Source organism: Pteropus alecto, unplaced genomic scaffold (assembly GCF_000325575.1).
Source record: "Pteropus alecto unplaced genomic scaffold, ASM32557v1 scaffold101, whole genome shotgun sequence".
Lineage (NCBI taxonomy): Eukaryota > Metazoa > Chordata > Mammalia > Chiroptera > Pteropodidae > Pteropus > Pteropus alecto.
The window spans coordinates 2,580,339-2,600,746 of NW_006432945.1; the positions used below are offsets into that span (position 1 = coordinate 2,580,339).

At 42.4% G+C, this 20,408-nt stretch overlaps 1 protein-coding gene across 1 annotated transcript in view; it reads right to left on the minus strand.

Moving 5' to 3' along the window:
* KCNH1 (potassium voltage-gated channel subfamily H member 1) overlaps positions 1-20,408 on the minus strand; it is a 309,398-nt gene that overhangs the window by 183,447 nt on the left and 105,543 nt on the right. The window contains exon 7 of the mRNA XM_006907696.3: positions 4,883-5,312. Coding sequence (XP_006907758.1) covers positions 4,883-5,312 — 430 coding nt within the window. The remainder of the gene's footprint in view (positions 1-4,882; positions 5,313-20,408) is intronic.

Sequence of the window (20,408 nt, forward strand, 5' to 3'; positions counted from 1 at the left end):
CCAATAGCCCTGAAGACCATTTTCAAAACTCCAGAGCCTTCTCCATTGTTCAGATGCAACGAACCTAAGTTTATCAAGCACCTACTATGTGTCTAAAGTCTCCTAGGAGTATCTTTACAGCCTCCTGGGAGGTGTGTCCCCATATCATTTTTGTAAAACCAGCATATTGACATAGAATGCAAAACGGCATAGTCAGCAAAGGTGAAATGGAAAGATTTAAGAAATGTTTAACTAAGATCACAAAGGAGGCAGGGAAAAGTCCATGTTTGCTAGCAAATAATCTAAGCAGAAAGGAGGCCACAGAGCATATTGCAAGTGGGTCAGGGAGTGGGGTCAAAGGCCCAGGGGTGCGGAGCATCACTGTCCCTTCCCCCAGGAGAGAAGGTGATATAAAGAAACCACCGGGAGGGAGCCCACTTGCTCTCTGTGAGCACCCAGTCATGGGGGACGGGGGAACGGAGTAGACTGAAGCATTGATGAAGATGGTGCCGCCCAGCAGAACCAGGGAGGGGTGTTCTGGACCAAACAGGTGCTCCCCTGGGTCCCTTCGGCACTGACATTCTGCTCTGGTTTGAAACTGCTGAGGTGGGGAAAAACTGGGAAGAAAGAAATGAATTCAAAGAGACCAGGTGTCATCCTGCGATGCTGAGGTGGCAGAGCGAATGTCCCGTGCGGGGTGAGGTGGGGCGGAGAGTGTCTAGAGCGGGAGTACAATGTCTAGATCCCCTGCCACTGTCGGAGAGGAAGGAAATGAATGTGGCTTAATTATAATGACAGGATGACAGCAATGACATTATGAGGAGAGAATCGGAAAAGTGCTAAGCCCATTTAAAAAAATGAGAACTGTCTCCTCCATCGAGTTCTCCCTGGAGAGCTCCCCGAGACAGGGTTGTGCCCTTGACCTGAGACTGAGACCTTCCCGAAAAAGGAACTCCGCCTCCTAGCAGTTCTTCCTTCCTTCAGGGGTCCCTCAGTGGTCTGGGGAAGGTTCAGGCCACAGTGAGGGCTCCATCTGCAGCCTTTAGTCACTGGCTGGTGGCTGACAGGGCCTGTCTCTATCTTTCCACAGCCCCTATGACCATCAGACCTGGGACTCCCTCAGGGTGCCACCCACAGGGGTAGTCTGCAAATCCTCAGCATATAGTTGGGGTCTAAAGGAAAGGCATTCAGTACGTGCCTGTTGAAATGGGGACACCCCTTCTCAGGTGCCACAAAGAGGGCCAGAGTGGCCAGCATCACCAACACAAAGGAAATGTACAAAAAGATGTGAGGAGTCCACTCACCACACCTCAGGGTGAGCCCTTGTAGAAGGCCACAGGAGACCCACATGCAGAGGGCAGGGAGATCGGGCCAGGGGTTGGCTTGCCCCTGGCCCAGAACAACATCCCAGAATGGAAGTTAGACATAAAACCAGGCAGCTGGAGACACTGCAGGTCACCTACACCCACAGCTAATCACAATACTCATTTTAGCCAACAGTTTCCACCTCTTCTTATTGCAATTTTTATCAGAACTGAGAAAAGTGGGCAAGATTAAAAATACTTAGTTTTCCTGCAACCTCTGAGGAATTAGCCAAGTTATAATGAGATATTTGGTGCCAGAGAACAGAGAGGAGAAGCAATAGAAGGCTTCTGGATAATCCATGCTACAGCTAATACACTGCAACAGAATAACCAAAAAAAATACTATTACTGATACATGTAAAATTCAATGGAAGAGGAAAAAAAATCACAATGTAACCAGTACTTCAAAAGCCCACTGGCTTGCTGTCTCCCTACATCCCCGGGGTAACAAAGAAGGGAGATGTGCACTGATCCCTTAGCATAAATGCAGGCTCTTGTCAGTGCTCCCTGTCACCAGTGATCCCAGTTCTGGGGTCAGCCCAGTCCTGTGAGGCATGCAGTAAAAATGTAAGTGTGCACATGCACACACGTAGGCAAAACAAGATAAAAGAGAACCCCACAAATCTAATAAGACATCAGCATTTGTTCTGAACAGAGGTTGTTCTGAAGGTGAGTTTACAAAGCTAATTGCCATCACATTACACAGAGCGCAATAACTATGCTGTTAGTCCAAGAATTTGTCAGAGCGTCACATAGAACGTGGAACAGCTCTAACTGTGACAGGTTGCTGAAAAATGGCTGGTTTCTGAAGCACCTGGTCCCCGGAGTCTGTACCATAATCTCGTTCTTCAAATAACAACAACAACAAATAGGCGGGCGTACGAAAAGTTTCCGGCGCCGAAGTACCGGCTTGTTAAAGTTTAAGTGTTGGTGTGTCGGCACGGAGAGGCTGGTGGACTGTTTCCAGAATACGGCAACACAGGTGGCTTTGTGGGTCGAGCAAGGCCTCTAATTCAGAGGGGCCCAGATCCAACTCCTTTCTCTTCTGCTTACCAGCCCCACGTTCCTGGGGGAGTGAGGTAGCTTCTCGGAGCTTCCATTCCTTCCAAGACGGAGATGATAATCTCTCACGTATAGAATTCTTGTGAGCTATGGGAACTGCGTGTAGAGCACTGAGCACAGTGCCTAACAAACAAGTGTTCAGGAAAAAGTGTTACTGTTAAGGAGGCTTGCCTACCCAAATGTCAGACGTGGTGGCACAATGCAGAGGTGACCGCCTGTGTGTTACACTTTATTCAAAGAAACGGAAACATCGCCCAGCTCTGAGAAGGTGAGGAGAGGAAGAGGCGATAATCGTTTGAAGTGTTCCTCAGAGGCTGTACCTAGGAAATATGCTCTCCATAGAAGAATGGTTTGGGGAAAACAAACTGCTTGCCCTCATTATATGCCACCAGAAATGTTTTTTTTTTTTTTCTTCTCTGCCAGGTAAAAATTTGCAAAGTCGTCTTCTCATATTTGAAAGTCCTTGGGGAGCCCACAGAATGGGGCCCATATTCTAACTGACCACTCTTAGAAAAGTTCCTGTAATGGATATAATGCGGTATTTAGATTGACCAGGTGTCTCATCATCCCCTCTAAGAGAGAGAAATTGTACCCTGAGCACAGCATATCTGGTTGTTTACTGGGTGCCCGAAGCCTCGCAAAAATGCTGCAAGCACTGCCTAGAAATCTGGTGCTGTTAAGGCTGAAACAGTTCTAGAAGAGCAAAGGTCTTAAATCCTTTTATGCCACATGACAAAGCACCTCAAATTCTAATTAAGCAAAAAGCAATTAGCCACCCACAGATACTTAACGTTATCTCCCATGGTCAGGCAATCATCTCTATTAAAACCCATTTTAAAGTAAGGAGCAAACCCAAAAGCTCCATGGGCACACCCTTCCCACAAATCAATTACCCCTCAGACACACTCAGAGAAATACTCAGAGACAGGCTCTGTGCCTTGCAGAGAGGACTTTGGTGAAAGGATTGCACCAGACATGGAGTGGTTGCAAAAAAAGAAAAAATGGAAGAGGCCGGCAGCAAATGTGACAATTCGAGGTAACAAAATCCACTCTCAGTGGGGAACTCTGGATCTCTGGTGGGCTGGACAAAGCAAAACGAACTGAAGCCTCAGCTCTCCCTGGTCTTAGAATTCTCTGGTTGGTACAATAATCAGTGTGTCACTCTACCCTGAGAACCACATCAAACAAAAGGGTTGCTGCTGCCTGCTGGAACTAGAGCCCAGCTTCATCCTGTGTGACCAGATGACTGTCCAAATGATGCTTCACGGGAGGACTGTCCTCTCCCATGTCATGATTTGTCAATGAACAAAAGGGTTGCTGCTGCCTGCTGGAACCAGAGCCCAGCTTCACCCTGTGTGACCAGACGACTGTCCAAACTGATGCTTCACAGGAGGACTGTCCTCTCCCATGTCATGATTTGTCAATGAAGTGCCAAGGGAGTACCCTTGGAGGGTTCACCATGAGTCCGGTCTACTCATGTTCATGTGCTTTCCCCAGCCCAGTTAGGTCCACTCCTCCCCTACGACACCCTTTAGTGAAGGGAGCCCACTGTTGCCAGCCCGAGGCCATTACCAGAATTGGCAATAGCAACAGTTACACAATGGTCAATGGGTAAGTGACTGAGATTTAAGCACCTTGCTCAAGACTAGGTTTGTTTCTGTTTTTCAGTCCAGTCAAGTTAGTTCAATAACCCAGTACTTCTCAAATGAACAAGAGCCCTTTTCTCCCTATGTTTTGTTTTGTTTTGTTTTGTTGGATTTGGAATATTTCTCAATCATCAAGCAAATATCAAAAATGTTGATCTAGATCAGCGCTATCCAACAGAAATAAGATTTACAATATTCCTGGGAGCCACATTTTAAAAAGCAAAAATAAATGTGAAATAAATTGTAACAGAATATTTTATTTAACCCACTATATTAAAAATATTATCATTTTACCATATAATCAACACGAGAGATAATTAATGCGATATTTCACATTCTTTTTGTGTACATCTTTTCTGGTGCCATATTAGACTGCACAGATCTAAGGCTATGTTGAAATTGACATGGAAAGACTTTCACAATTCACTGTTCTATGAATAAGCAGTTTACCAAATTGTATGTGTAGCATGATCTCATTTGAACTTTATAAAAATCTACATCTATATGTTCAGATATGGATAGAAAATAATCTGTAAGGGAGAAGCCAGAAGGTAATAGTAGTTATGGTAGAATTATGAATGGTCTTTATTTTCTACTTTGTGCTTTTTTAGTATTTTCTAAATTGCTTTGCTGTAAACATGTACTTCTTTATCAGGAAAACTATAAAGCTAGTCTTAAAAAAAACAAAACCTCTCCCTTGTTTTAAGTTATCATACCCTTGATCCTGCTGGCACTGTAGCCATTACCCTATTTCCAGCTAACAGAAGGGATGGCCAAACAGTATGCCCAGCCGCAGCCCCTCCCTCCAGCCCCAGCAACTGTCATACTTACAGCCAATCATCATGATGGCCACCGCAAAGATCTTCTCGATGTCTGTGGATGGGGCGATGTTCCCAAAGCCCACGCTGGTGAGGCTGGTCATGGTGAAATATAACGAGGAGATGTAGACAGAATTCTTGCTGGGACCGCCTTCCCACTTCCCTGAGCCAGACCCATTAAACTGGTAAGGGGTGCCAATGTCCATCGCCAGTTGGTACAGCCAGCTGTTGTTGCGGATGGTCTTGGTGTCCTCATCGAAGATCTCATAGTCCCCGATGCTGTACCAAATGCAGGCCATCCAGTGAGCAGCCAGTCCGAACACACACACCAGCAGAACCAGCACGGCCGCTCCATATTCGATGTAGTGGTCCAGCTTGCGTGCCACTCGCCCCAGACGGAGAAGCCGGACAACCTTCAGAGAGCTGAACAGGCTGCTGATGCCCTGGAGGAAGAGGAGCACAGCATCAGGGCCAGGAACCAAAGACACTGCTCCATCCCTCCACCCTGCCAGGGCAGCTTCCTTCAGCATCGGGTATTTCCAGGAGATGCAATATTATGCAACCCTTAAAAAATTGGTTTAAAATAAGTCATGCTATGGAGAAATGTTCACACATATTTGTATAGTGATTCACAGTATAATTAGAATTTTATTCCAAGATGTATGGGAGGTTTCCATTGAAAAGCAAATAAAAAAACAAAACAAATAAAATTAGAATTTTAACTTAATTATATTGTGCATAAGTATACAAATATATGAGGCATTTCTTCATATCATAACTTATTTTAAAACAATTTTAAGGGTTGTGTAATATTTCATATTAAGTAATATGAAATATTTTAAGAGTTTCATAGTACTTAGTTCATATTGTATAATATTTCATTCTAATTCTATTGTGCATAAGTATACAAATATTTACGTGTTGAAAAATGGTCAGGAAACATACATGGAAAGATGCAAAATATTAACAGTGGTTATCACTGCACTGTCAAGTTATGGAATTACAGATAACTTTTTGTTATAGTTGTATATATTTTTGTTACACTTCTATATATTTACTTAACTACTATCATTAAAATTATTCCTTTTACAATATTTAAAAAATAAACACCAGTTTTAAAAAAGATAAAAATGAATTAAAGACACAACTAAGAAGAACCAAGATTCTGTTTTCTCAGAAAAGTTACAAATTCTTGGAAGACTACACCGCAGCTGTCAGGCCAGCGGTTATATAATCTTACATCAATCAGGGAATCTCAGAGCTAGAAGGAAACTTCTGGTTTCACCTGGTCAAGTCTCCTTCCTCCCTTCTAGATCCCACCAGGACAGGTATACCCTCCGAATCGTAGTTCTTTAGGGAATAGCCCTGTGGTAGGGGAACATCAGACTCGAAATCTGGAAAACGGGATCTCAGACTAACTTGCTACGCCAATTTGGACAATTCGGTTACCTCTCAGTTCCCATGTCTACACTTTGAGGGTGATGGACTCAAGGCTTGCCAAAGCTCCAAACGCTAATCGATTCATCTCCAAAGGGAACTGAAACATATTACAGAAGCTACACCATCCCTAACCTTAAAACTCCTATGTTGCATGATTCCAAGGTATAGAGAGAGAGATTTCCATTAGCTTTCCTACTTCCATGAAGAAAACAAATGAACAAGCAAACAAAATAGAGACATTTCTTTGAATCAAGACTTGGTTCCCTTTACATAGCAAAAGTCCAAGCAGAGCGAATGATTTCTCACTATTTTAAACACTGGACAGCTGCCAAGTCACTGCTATTCTTTCTTGTCCCCCATACCCTTAATGACAACCACCAAGGGTCAGGTTGTGCCACAGCCAGAAGGAAAATGTGTAAATGCCTCAGAGTCTCACCAGGGCCGCTGCTTCTTCCTGGTCACATGGCGAAACTGCATTTCCCAGCCTCATTGCATCTGGCTGGGTCTCTGGGACTAGTTTTCACTAATGGAACGTAAGGCAAAATGTCTATCACTTCCAGGTCAAGGCAGCTAAAAGTAAATGTACTTTCTCTACATGTTTCTTCTTCCCCTGACATGCCTTCCATATGAGGCTAGTGCGACCTTCAGGACAGTATTGAAGACAGTGGACGTACGCACGGGAGAAGCCTGGGTCCCTGAAAGACTTTCTCCCTTCCACCAACCAACTTGAATTGTATTGTGATGTGAATGAAAAAAAAAAAAACTTCTGAAATAAGCCACTGAAACTGAAGGGGTATTTATTCCAGTAGCTATCATTACCCTTCCCTGATGGCTGAGCACAGAAACCTATGCAACATAGCCTTGTCAAGAAAGACCACAGGATCAGGTTGCCACACAAATTATTTTTGTTGGGGTGAGGGTGAAGAAGGTGGGACGTATTGCTTTTTTAAAATAAAACAAATAAACAACAGTTTCATAGCCATAAAACTTACAACAAAAATAATCATTTCTTGTCTAACATATGGATAATGGATAATAATGACTTTTTCTACATCAAGGGACTATATCCACAGGGTCAGTTCATCCAAACCTTTGGTAAATTTAGAAATAGGGTCATTGGAGATACAATTAGTTAAGATGAGGTCCTTCCTGGGTCCTCTTTTCCCTCCATGTGCTTTTCTCAAAAACCTACCATGCAGAGAAGACTGAGAAAATCCCTCATATTAAGATGCAAAAGGCCAATGAGGGTAAATGAATATCATCTCTCTATAGGGTATTTGCATTTTAACAGAGGAAAATCAACTTCCAATAGTAGGATTAAAAGCACTGACAGCCTGGAAGAAGGAGATATTTTGGGAGGCCAAGGAGCCTTTTTGATGACTCAGAAATCAAACACTTGTAAGCAGCCACCTACTCTCCACCTCCTCATAAGGAGGTTCCTGAAATCATCTTTCAAAGCGGTTCTACTCTGAAGCAGAACTTACTTCCCTGAGCAAAACTGCCTTGTCATTTTTTCCTCACTCATATTCAATTCAAAGCAAGATTTATGAAGAACCTACTATGTACTCCTTGTGCTAATGCTACAGGGAAGAGATTAAAATGATATTATCTTTGACCTCTCGCTCACTATTGTCTCTTCAGTACCTGGAAGATGCTTGATAGGAAGAAAAGAGGGAGGAAGCAAAAGCAAATAACTGGTGAGAGAGGCAAGTTATGATCGGTGAAAAGATATCTCTACAGAATAGTCATAGAAGTTGACAGCTGAGAGGGAGCATAGAAGTCATCTTATAGTCCATCATCTGTGAAGTCCAGAATGGTCCTTTGGAGCTCCCTTAAGGAAAGGCCATTCAGCCTCTCCCTGAACTCTCCTCCTAACTGCTATCTTGAAGATCCCATTCTGTGGCAGTCATTCATGGAGATGAAAGAGTGGGCTCCCATCACCTTTCTCATCTCCCTCTGCTCCATCTGCACTTCATCCCTCCTCCCTTCTCCAAAGGCCACCCCAACACATGCAACCACTACCCAAAGACCATGCTATTCTCTAGCTATACATACCAGCTGTCTTGAGCATCCCACACAGTGGATGCAAATTTGCATCTCTGTGCCTGCTCAGACCGGCCCCTCAGCCCAGAATGCCCACCTTGCCCATTTCTACCAGCTGGTAGCTAGTTATCTATACTAGTCATCCTTCACTACTATACTGTCACTACTATACTAGTCGTCCTTCAAGCCTGCCACTACTTCTACCCTAAAGCCTTCCATGACTACCCTGTAGTCACAATCACTCACTCCTTCATCTGTCATGGCAATCTGTATCCACTACCACTTGAACACATCGCTTTGCATTATAGTTTCCTGTAGCCATTTCCTCAACTATGACAGGAACTACATCTTCCTGAAGACAGAAACCACTTGATATGCAATTTAAAAGCCTCCCGTATTGGACTGAACAGTGTCTCCCCAAATTAGTGTCTTTTCCAGAACCTCGGAATGTGACTATATTTAGAAATAGGGTCATTGCAGGTATAGTTAGTTAAGATGAGGTCATACAGTGGGTCTAATCTAATATGAGTTGTGTCCTTGCAAAAAGAGAAGAGACAGACACAGAGAGAGAAGACCATGTGACCGATGCTGCAACTGGAGTAATGTAATTCGAGCCAAGGATTAGAGGCAACACCAGAAACTAAGAGAAAGGCACGGAACAGATTCTCTCCCAGAGGCTTCAGAGAGAGAATGGCCCTGCTGACATCTTGATTTCAGATTTCGAGAACAGTGAGAGAATAAATTTCTGTTGTACTAAGCCACCCGCTTTATGGTAACACATCATGGCAGCCCTGGGAAACTAATATACCATCAGAGGGTCTAAAACCTTTTTGGAAAGGGTTTCAAACATTTTCTAAATTACATCGAAGAGTTTGGATTTTTTTTCTCATTTTAAGGAGACTTTGGAACAAAAAATAAGCACTTCCTCACTGTAGTATCTATCTGTATGTACACCGAGGCTCTATGACACCGTCTCATATAAGTTCTCTCTTATTGCATAACGGCTGGAATTCTAGCTGTTTAAAAGCATTTCAAGCTATTAATTTGTTTTTTTCTTATTGTCCTGAAATTCAGTAGATGCGATAAATAAAATTGAATACTCAAACTTTAATTTTTTTTTATAATTTTGGTATGCTAAAATCACAATAACACCATATGGTAGAGAATTACACTTTCCCAGTGACTTATTGTATCAGGAAACCAACCTCACATTCCAAATAATTCCAGAGAGTTCTTTATCACTACCTTAAGAAGAACCAAGAATTTTAAGCTGAGACGACATGGAGGAAGAGATGGTGAGAACCTGAGCTGGTAAGCTCGTCACTGACGGCCAACAACTATGACTGGAAGGAAGCCTTCTGAAATCTAAATCACCTCGATTGTGTGATATCGATGCAATTCAAATTGAGATGGACGTTTGGCAATTATTAGAAGCATTTGTGTGTGTGAACTATCAAGTTTTACCTATTCACCCAGCCTAAATAAATTGTTTCGTTAATTTGGGCTATGCCTTGCCTTCTCAACTAGTCAGACAATTTTCAACAATTTTCTGCTCGATTTTTTTTCTGCCATAGTCGTGGAAATAACACTGTCACAGACCCATGGCAGTGTGCTACAGAAAAGAACTACTCAGTCTCTCAGTCTTTCAGGCTCTGGAACAGTTCCCCCAGGCTTCCAGGTCTATGTGGTGACATGATGGCATTCATAGCAAATTCTGCAGGTAACTTTTTTTTTGGATTGCTTTCAACTTTACATTACTCATGATTATTCTCCTCCTGCATCCTCCTCCAGCTAAAGATCTCCTTCATACGCTTTCCTCTAAGTCTTCTGGAAAATGTCTTCATGTATAAAGAAATTCTCAGCCTCGACATCTTCATGGAACGTTCCCACCACCTTCTTGCTTTAACTGAAATCCAGTTCTCCCCAGTACCCTGTTTCTCCCCACGCTCTCCTTTACATCCTATAGTTAGGAGCAGGGAGTTTTCAATCTCCACACTTGAATCGTCCAAACAAGAGCTGTTTGATGCTCAAATAACAACTCCCCAGCTATCCCACCTCCTCATTACTGTCTTCTGATTATTGATAGCTAACATCTTGACTTACAAATATGCCAGAACTTGGATTTAATCGTTTCATTAATTATCCCATTTATCAACTGCTTAGCCCTTACCTTCCATCCCCTGAACCTTTGCACCTGGCTTTCTAGCCCATTTCCTGCTATCAGCATGAGAAACTTTAATGTCCGTGGGGGCAGAATCATTCAATACTCCCTTGCAGCTACTATGTGAGCACATGTCCTCGTATCTACCCACTGGAGACACCCACCAACCCCCTCCAGATTTCCTTTCCTTTCCCATCATACTAGGCCCCGTTACATCACTTCAAGTACTCTCTCCCTAACACCCTCACAAACTCTCTCCTTACCCTACTGCCAGCACAGCATGGATCCAACAACAGGGACTGGGCCATCATTTCTATAATCAGCTGGGTCCCCAGATGCTTGTCACCCATCCTTTTCCTCTTCCTTGAACAATCCTCTTTCCCCTTCCCATCAATAGATATTCCAAATCTTCACTATTCTTTTCAAGATCCCAGCTGATCTATGTCCTTCTCATTCTCAACCCAAAGTATCGCCTGATTCACAGAGAAAGAGGAGGCCATTAATATCAACTCTGACTCTACATTCCACCTTCACAAATAAAAGAAAGTGCATTTGCACCATCCTTTTATACAGTGCCAAAATCCATTCCTCCTCCCACTCAGGGGCATCATTCCATCAACTATCCACACTTCTCTCTATTCCCTCCCTTTGTCTTTAAATCTCCCTTTCACGTACTAATTTCTCTTAGGCTATAATCATACTACTGGTTTCAAGTCCTGTGCACCTCTCCAAATATATTAACTCTCCTTCTCTTCCTGAAACTATAATCAAGATGCAATGGCTCAATTTCCTCATTTCCCATTCATTTCTCACCTCCACTACAATCAGATGTCCATTCAAACCACTTCTCAACATTTACTGTCTTGAAGGTCACCACTTACTTTCTAATTGTTATATCTTCAGCATTTGACATTCTTCATGGCCACACAGTGTCTAAACTGTCTTTCTGTTTTTGAGGAATCACCACCCTACAAAATAGAGCTTTGTTTCCTACCCAAGAAGATGAAGAAACCATATTTCTTCCTTCTCCAGCCTCCCTTGCATATGAGAGCACGTGACCTCATATCTACCCACTGGAGACACCCACCCCAGTCATTGACTGGTATCTCATAGAAGGACTACTCAGAACCCCTTTTGCAGCATCACACAGTTACGAGAAGCAGGCAGTAGCTCTGGAAAGTGGTACCCAGGGTCCACTGATTGTGATGTCAGCACTGCACATTGCAAGTCCATGTTCAGTAGCAACAGCAATGGTTTATTCACAGAACCAGCTCTTCAATATGATTTGTGCATTGTTCCTTACCACATAGCCTCCAAATGTTTTCCTGGTCTTTCCAAAAATTCTGTGAGTACCTAACATCATTTTAATAAACTGTTCCCTCCATATGTTAGCCAAACTTGAACCCTGACTACAACAATAGAGAACGGACTCTCCTCCTTTGGTTCCCACAACACCTCTCTTTTTAATTATTCTCTAAGGCATTGTTCTTGGACTTTTTTCTTCTCAATATACTCCTTTTCCTGGGCAGCTGCATCCATTAATGTGGCTTTAACCACCATCTATACACTAAGAATTTATAAATCTATCTTTCCAAACCAGACATTTCTCCTGATTGTAGGACCGCTATGAGCATGTCATTGGAATAGCCCATGAGTTCCACAGTTTGACATGTCTAATCCTCAATCCATCTCCTAGTCCCCAGATTGGAGAATGTGCCAGAGGTCTATAGTCTCCCAAGTAAAAAGCTAGGTGTCGTCATCTTAGTTGGCTATGCCAACCTTTCTTAATTTAAAGTTCTTGTTGGAAGGGTGATATTAAGGAATATCATAATTGTGATATTAAGGAATATCATAATTTTGTTGCCATTTGGATAAAAATGGAAAACAAATATATATTTTTTTGTCTATGCATATAATATCTCTGGAATATACATAAGATACATCCGTGTTTCTTTCTAGAAACACTGATTGTCTCAGGGAGGGAGATTCTTCACTATATATACCCTTTTGAATAATGTATCATGTATATTACTGTTTATCCAAGTGTTTAAAAATTAAATTATAAAAATAATTAAATATATGTTTAAAAGTATGACACAGCCCTGCTTAGAACCATTCAATGGTTCCCATTGCCTTCTGGATAAAATTCCATTAGTTTAGCAAATAAAGTCCTTTGCAATTTTATTTGCGACAGCCTCATCTCTCACTGCTCCCCTCCTAGGCATCTCTCTGCTTCCATCATATCAAATTATTTGTCATTCCACAATCACACTGTGCCCTCATGCCTTCACATATGTTGTTCCTTCTGCCTCAAATACTATTCCGCTGGTTGTCTGCCTGCTAAATCCTTACCGATCCTAAAGACATTTCTCAATACCCCAGTGGTAGGACAAGTCACATATTTATTACTAAAATTGTCACCATATCAAGTATACAAGTAGTTTGCCTTTTAAAATAAACATTAGAGTAAATTCAAGCTTATCCCAATAATAGTATTACTCTTTCATTTGACTTCCAATTTGTTTTCCTGACTTGTAGAGAAAGGTGTGTAAATATAGTAGCACCTTAGAAACTGTTAATCAGATGTCACATGCAGGAACATAATCCACTATGTGTGTCTCTGATTGTTAATTTTATATATCAACTTGACTGGGACACAGGGTACCCATATATTTGGTTAAACATTATTCTGAGAGTGTCAGTAAGGGTGTTTCTGGAGTGACAGTAACATTTGAATCAGTAGACTGAGTATAACGGATAGCCCTCTTAAGTGTGAGTGGGCTTCATCCAACCCACTGGAGACATAATTAGGACAAAAAATGGAGTAAAGGAGAAGTCACTCTCCCTGCCTCATTGTTGTCGAGCTGGGACATCGATCTTCTCCTGCACTCAGCCTAGAACTTACACCATCACCACTCCTGGGTTTCCAGCTTGCAGATGGCAGATCATGAGACTTCTCAGTCTCCATAATCACGTGAGATACATACATACATACATACATACATACATACATATACATACATACATACATACATACATACATAATGTGTGTGTGTTTCTTTGTAGAAACCTAATACACTGTCTTAATAGAACAAAGGTTGATAATTGATAGTCTAAGACTCAATGCAAAGTCATCTCTCTTTGATGCCTTCCCTAATACCCATGGGGAGAGTTCAACATGCCCTCTGCTAGACTCCCATGAGGGGTCTTTGATTCATTCTTTGAACACATACTTATTGAGGCACACATGATTTCAAGCACTGATAATAGATTAGTGATAAACAGCTGAAATCCTCATCCTTCTGGAACTTTCATTCACTTAGGGGAGACTGGCAATACATAGAAAAAATAAATAAAATAAATAGTACACTATAAGATAACCAGATGAAAAATTAAGCAGGAAGTGAAAATAAGGAGTGTCAGGAAGAGGGGGGATGGTCGGTGTTAAAGAAGGTTGTGAAGGAAAACATCACTGAGATCTTGGCTTTTAAGTAAAGGCCCCATGGAAATGAGATTGTGAACCATGGGAGGATCTAAGGGAAGCATGTTCCAGACAGAAGGATCGGCAAGTACGAAATGTCCTGGGGTAAGATTGTCGCACTGTCTTTATACTAAGTTGACAGGCCCTTGAGGTCAGGAAGCATACCTTCAGTGAGAGTAATAATTAACATTTACTGAGTGCCAGGCACAATGAGGACTTTATAAGCATTATCTCGCTTACTCTTCATAACCTTGTGAGGTAAGCATATTATATTCCCAACTTACAGGTGAAGAAACTGATGGTATCATTTGTCTAGTATCACACAGGTAGGAGGCGGCAGAGCTGGACCGTGAACCCTGATCAACTGACTCCCAAGTATCAGCTCTTAACCCTTTGCTCTAATGATCCCACCTTTAGTTTCCCATCTTTAGAATTCTAGCTCCTCGCAGATACTCACTAAATGTTTGCTGAATGGAAACCTACAGTGAGACAAGACAGTTGTGACAGTAGTAAATCCAGTGGCCTGCTATAAGGATGTCCTACTTTATTAACAGAGCTTGGCTTGTTTGTTGTCTTTAAAACAGAGATGACTTCAAGAATAAATGTTTCATGATGGCCCACCACGCTGAGAACTGCAGATCTATTTCAACCACATAATGAAATAAACCAGATTTTATTGGAAGTAACTCAATGAAGCTTCAATATAATTTGCTGCCCTTCTACTGCCTCAACATTTTACTTTAAACTTCTTTAATTCAATTTAGCAATCATTTCCTGAAAACCCAGTATAGGAAGACATAGTCAAGAGTGACCAATGATAGAAAAACAAGGACAATGCAGTCCTCTGCCCTCATGTTGGCTACAATCGGGCCAAAAAATAATAATAATAAATAAAATAAAAAAATAAAACAGCCTGCAGTGGCAAAAACAAGTTAGCCGCCACTATAAAGACTAACAGCACAAGTACTACGGCTGTGCATAAAGGGAATTCTTTTCTAGTTCATTTAACAGGTCTGTTGACCATATTCGAGGAAGACTGTGGTTACCGAGTCTAAGGGATAACTTGCAAACTTCCATTTGTTTAATTCAATAATATAATCAAACGGCATATCTGCAGTCTCCATATAAAACGGTGAAGGAAGTTTAGAAATATTGCTTAAAACCACCCACTTTCTTTTTGTTTACAATTCAAACCATAAAATAAACTGCATAGTCAGTTGTGATATTAGACCATCAGGCTCTTTTTCTTTCTGGAGGTGCTGAAAATTGAAATCTGTATCACTGGCCATATAAAATCCAAAGGATACAGAACAGAGAATCTGTTTTTTTCAAACCATGTCTCTGGCTTTCTCAGAATCGTAATCTCAGGTTTAATTCTTCTAGAGAAGTAAAAGGAATCCGAGCAACCTGGACAGAACTTTCTCTCATAATGAAAGAAGCAATAAAGTCAGGATGTGCCTGCAGCTCTGACACCGATGCAGAATTAGTCATGCCCTTAATTTGGTTAAGGTTAATCTGATTTAAATTCTCAGAGACAACGGGACGTCAGGGTCTGGTGTAGGTAGAAACCCCAATGACCTTCAAGAGGGTTGTGTCTAGGAGCTATCGACCTGGGGGCCCGGGCATTTGGTCCACTGACCACTGCCTGGCCAGTGCTCTAGACATGAAACAGCATTGACGTTAGAAAAGCATCACCTCAACTAGTAACATATGAGGACACGGCTGAGGCTTCCTGACCACATGATAATGCTCTCTATTTAACAGACAGAAGAGCAGCAGGCCACTCCCTACATGGTCTGATTTGGCTTTAAAAGACACATTCCCTAGCCCCACCCCCAAACATAATCCACTTCGGTCTCATCCTCACCCCAAACTAAGCTTCGAGTAAAAGTGTAGGAGCCCCTATGAGCTTTAGAGAAGCCCCCATATGTGTAGCCTTCTGACGAGAACTGGGACTTTGAAGTATGGCCTTGAGACCACCGAAGTAGCAAAGGAGGTTCAAGCAGCTGGTTCGGATATGCAAAAGGTTCCCCCGAATTTGGGGAGCCTGGCATAGCAAATAGCAGGCCAGTGGATCTCTAGAGCAGGCCGTGGGCTTAGCCCCAGGACGCTTCTGGGTGGGCCTGACACACAGGGTACTGGGAAAGAGGAGGGAGAAACAGAAGACTTAAGACGGCACAGCCCTAACTTCAGGGATTCCTAAATTTTAGGGAATAAGGACACCCTTTCAGCTAAAAGGAGGGGCAGTGGCTCACTTTTAATATGCTTTAACTCTGTCCCATTTCACACATAGATTGAAGGCCCCTGGAGTTTCGGCAGTGAGTGGTGCTAGAACCACAATTATTCTAGATTCTTCCATTCCAGGAAGCAACTGTCACACACAGAGCTCTACTCTACTGCCATCTGTCCCTCTGAGGAATGTTCTAAAGAAAAATTACGGCTCCTTTAAGAGGCTTCTGGTATATAGTTAGAAACTTTCTAGAAGCAGGCAGAAGTACGTAAGGATAGTCACCATTCTATATGGTTAAAATAACCAGTAACTACAACTTTTGGGAATAAGAGAAGTCATAGAGGAGAAAAATTGTCTTCTTGTTAGAAAAAAAAAATCACTATGAGGAGTCCCATGCATTTCCAAAGCCACATGAGGGACTCAGGCTTGGGGCCAGGCCCTGCCTCTGGCACACTCTTACTAGCTCTATGACCCCAGTAGGTCACCCAACCTCTCTGGGCTTCATTCCTTCACCTGTAAAGAGGGGAAAATGCATTTACACAGGGTTAATGCATCTACGCAGGGTTAATGCTCTCATAAGTATTAGTTGTTGTTACAAAGAGGTGGTCACCTTGGTCTCTGCCACCTGTAAAAATCCAGTTCCCACCCCCACCGCAACCCCAGAGAGAGAGGGAGTCAAAAGGGGAGAAATTATTTGCCCTCAGTGAAAAGGAGAAAAAGGATCTGAATTGTCAGAAAGAAGTCATCTTTAGGTGAGGATTAATAAAGGGAGGAGGGAGGGGAAGGAAATGCCCCCTCTCTGAAAAATTGAGAATGAGTAGCCAAGGGTTTTTGACCAAAATAGCTGTGAAAGCTGAAGGAAAGTGGGCAAGGAGTCTGGCCTTGTGCTTCTGGGCACATAAACCCCAGGGTAGGAAAAAGTCAGTTTCGTCTGATCAAGATATAAAAGGCCAAGAATACCTGAAATAGTGAAAACTAATAGAATACAATTTACACCTAGGTATTTGTATTTCTAAACTGGCTTTAAAAGGTCTAGCACTTCATTGACTACAATGATTAGAAATTATTAAAATATCATTTTAATGGATAAGTTGTATATAGACCCTGACCTGTCAACCCTACCCTGCTAGTAGCAACTAAGAGCAACAATAATTTATTAAGCACTTGCAATACATCAAGCAGTCCTAACTTTGAGTCTTATATGCATAACTCAATTCTTACAACTACCCAATAGGATATACAGTATAAGTCTCCTTGTTTTATATGAATGTATGGATTTTTTATGAATTGACTGATGAACAAGCAGCCATGAAGGTTGATGATTTGTGTGTTGATTGCAATCAGATTTTTTTTTAAATAAACTCTTCTGTGGCTGTTCCAAAGACTTGAAGCAGTCTACTATTTTCCTCCATTCACTCAAGAGGTTTCCTCCCCCCAAAGCCAAGAGACTGATGATTGTACCTTCTCTTCAAGCAGCAAATAGGCTATGTATATTGACAGCAAGTAGCAGAATGAAAAAGCAAAAAACAAAAGTAGTGATAGAATAAAAAAATGATATCCCTTCCATTGCCTAAAGACTATTGCCATGAAAAAGCTTAGATTGGGACCAAGCTGTATTTGTGTAGACCGGGGACTCTGGGTTCCTAAAAGGTGACCTGCAGACAGGAAGGATGGCATCCTAGGGCTATCCGGGGAAGCGCCTTGTGTAAATTCCATGGAGAACCTGTCAATACCCATATTCCCACACTTCCCAGGCTCAGGGACAGGAAGCTGGTCTCAGTTCTTTAAGTGCTGTTTACTATTCACATGACTTCACCTCAGAAGTGAAACAATATGGGCATAAAAAGACTTCCCAGACTCTCAGCCCCACCCCAGGCAAAGCCACTGATACCCATAGAGGGGAAGAAATTGACCCGAAAAGCCAGTGGCCAAGCTGGGGCCACTCCGCAGGTCTCCCAACCCTCACGTGGTTCACAAAACTATAATGAGGCTACAGCAAAATAATTCATAGAGACATCTTCGGGAAAGTTAAAATCAAAAGCTCTATAAGTGAGTGCTGGTGGCAGTGGTGGTATTATTTAGAAATGGTTTTTAAAGTCATGATGCATTTATAGATAGTAATTTAAATTCCTTCCTGGTGATACTAGGACATAAACCCATATTTGTTGAGAGCAGAGCGCTCAGCTGCAAATGCCCTCCAGGCAAGCAAACAGAGCTGCAGTTCCCCAGACCAGAAAGCAGATGGCCAAGGAGGCTGCCAAAGGGTGGGACTGCTAAACGGCCCAGATCTAAATGGAGGGCTGAGGACAGAAGGCTTGGCTCAGGAGTCCTGGATCACAGAACGTTAGGGCAGGAGGGGACCCCAGGGATCACGAAGCCCACACCCCTCATCTTATAGATAAGAAAACAAAGGTGCAGGGAGGACTCACTGTACCCATGAAACATGGATTCCCCATTCTCTCCTCCCCAGCCACTGGTAACCCCTAACCTACTTCTGTTTCTATGAATTAAACGGCTCCTCATATACGTTGAATCATACAATATTCGTTCTGTTGTGTCTGACATTTTTCACTTGGCATAATGTTTTCGGGGCTCATTCATGTCATAACATATGTCAGAATTTCATTTCTTTTTATGGATAAATATTATTCTACTGTGTATAAGTGCCTCATTCTGTTTATCCATTCACCTGCTAATGGACACTAGAGATGTGTCCATTTTTTGGTTATCACGAATAATGCTGCTATTAACACTGGGGCACGAATATCTGTTTGAGGCCCTCGGTTGCAGTATTTTAAAATTTTCGTTTTTAACATTATCCCTTGGTTTTCATAAAATAACTGAAAATGTCTTGGAGGAATCACATCACGAAGTTCAGACTTTATATCTTTCAGTCTGGTCTGGGAGCAGGTCTTGGTGGCCCTAGACACAGCTTGTCCTTTCTGGGGTGGGGGTGGGGGGGACTAGGGAGCACTGGGCTAGAAGACAGCCCTGGGATGCCCAGTCTGGTCCTGGAGGACTCAGAACACAGATGCCTGCCTCAGGGAGACCAGGTGCCCTCCCCTCCCCTAGTGAAAGCCTGGAGGCAAAACCACATTTTAGAATCGGAAATCTTCCATTTGCTTCAATGTGCCGCCCAAACTAGGGCACTGGTTTGCCAGACAATCACTGAGACACTCCTGTTTTTAAAAGCTCCTGTATTATTACTTATCCAGCTTTACATAAAGATATATACTGTGCTGCCTTCTCTGGAGCATCAACTACAACCCAAAAGACAAGTCTCGCATAAACAAGGGAGCATATTGTCCCCAAATGTGTGTTTTATTCTCCACCTGGACTCTTCTCACTCGTACCTGTCAAAATTTTCACCCCTTTTCAGTAAAAACCAGCTCAAACAACATCCCTGCCATGGTCTGAATCAACCTCTTCTCTGCCCTACTCCTCCCTCTATAATTAATCTCTTCTCATTGAATTTCCACATCATTTTGTACCATTATTATGGCATTCACTGTGATCTCTCTCTCTCATATACACACACACACACACACACACACACACACACACACACACACACACACACACATAAAATCTCCTTTCTAAGCAAGACAACATGTTTCTTCCACCTCGATATGTCCCTGCGGCACCCAGCGCGGTCCTCGCACATGTCCGTCACTCAGGAACCGATTTATGAATGAATGAACAAACCAATGATCAGCTATTGGGAGGAGCATGGCACGCTGTGGCTAATACCTCACCCTTATCCTCAGTCTGGATTCCTATAACAGCCATTGGCCAGGGCTCTGACCCAATCTGACCAGCACGTTTCTATCTCCTTACACGATTTTTATCAAATTACTCTCCTCAAAAACCCATTTGTTGGTATTGTAAACTGATTGCCTCTTCGAGAATGTACTACCTCCAAATCATATCAAGAATCGTCAAAGGTTCATATCCTTTGTCTCAATAATCCTTTTACTGGACATTAATACATGGGAAAAAATCTGAAAGATAAAAATACCCATTCCAGAAACCTGGATGTCATCTTTGATTTTATTCCTCCTTCTCTCTTACCCGCCCCCCACACAGGCAATCATGCGGTTCTGTTAATTTTGCCTTTATTTGTTTCTGGAACCAGTCCAACTTTCTCCATCCATACTGTCACGGGAGTCTCTCACCTGGATTGC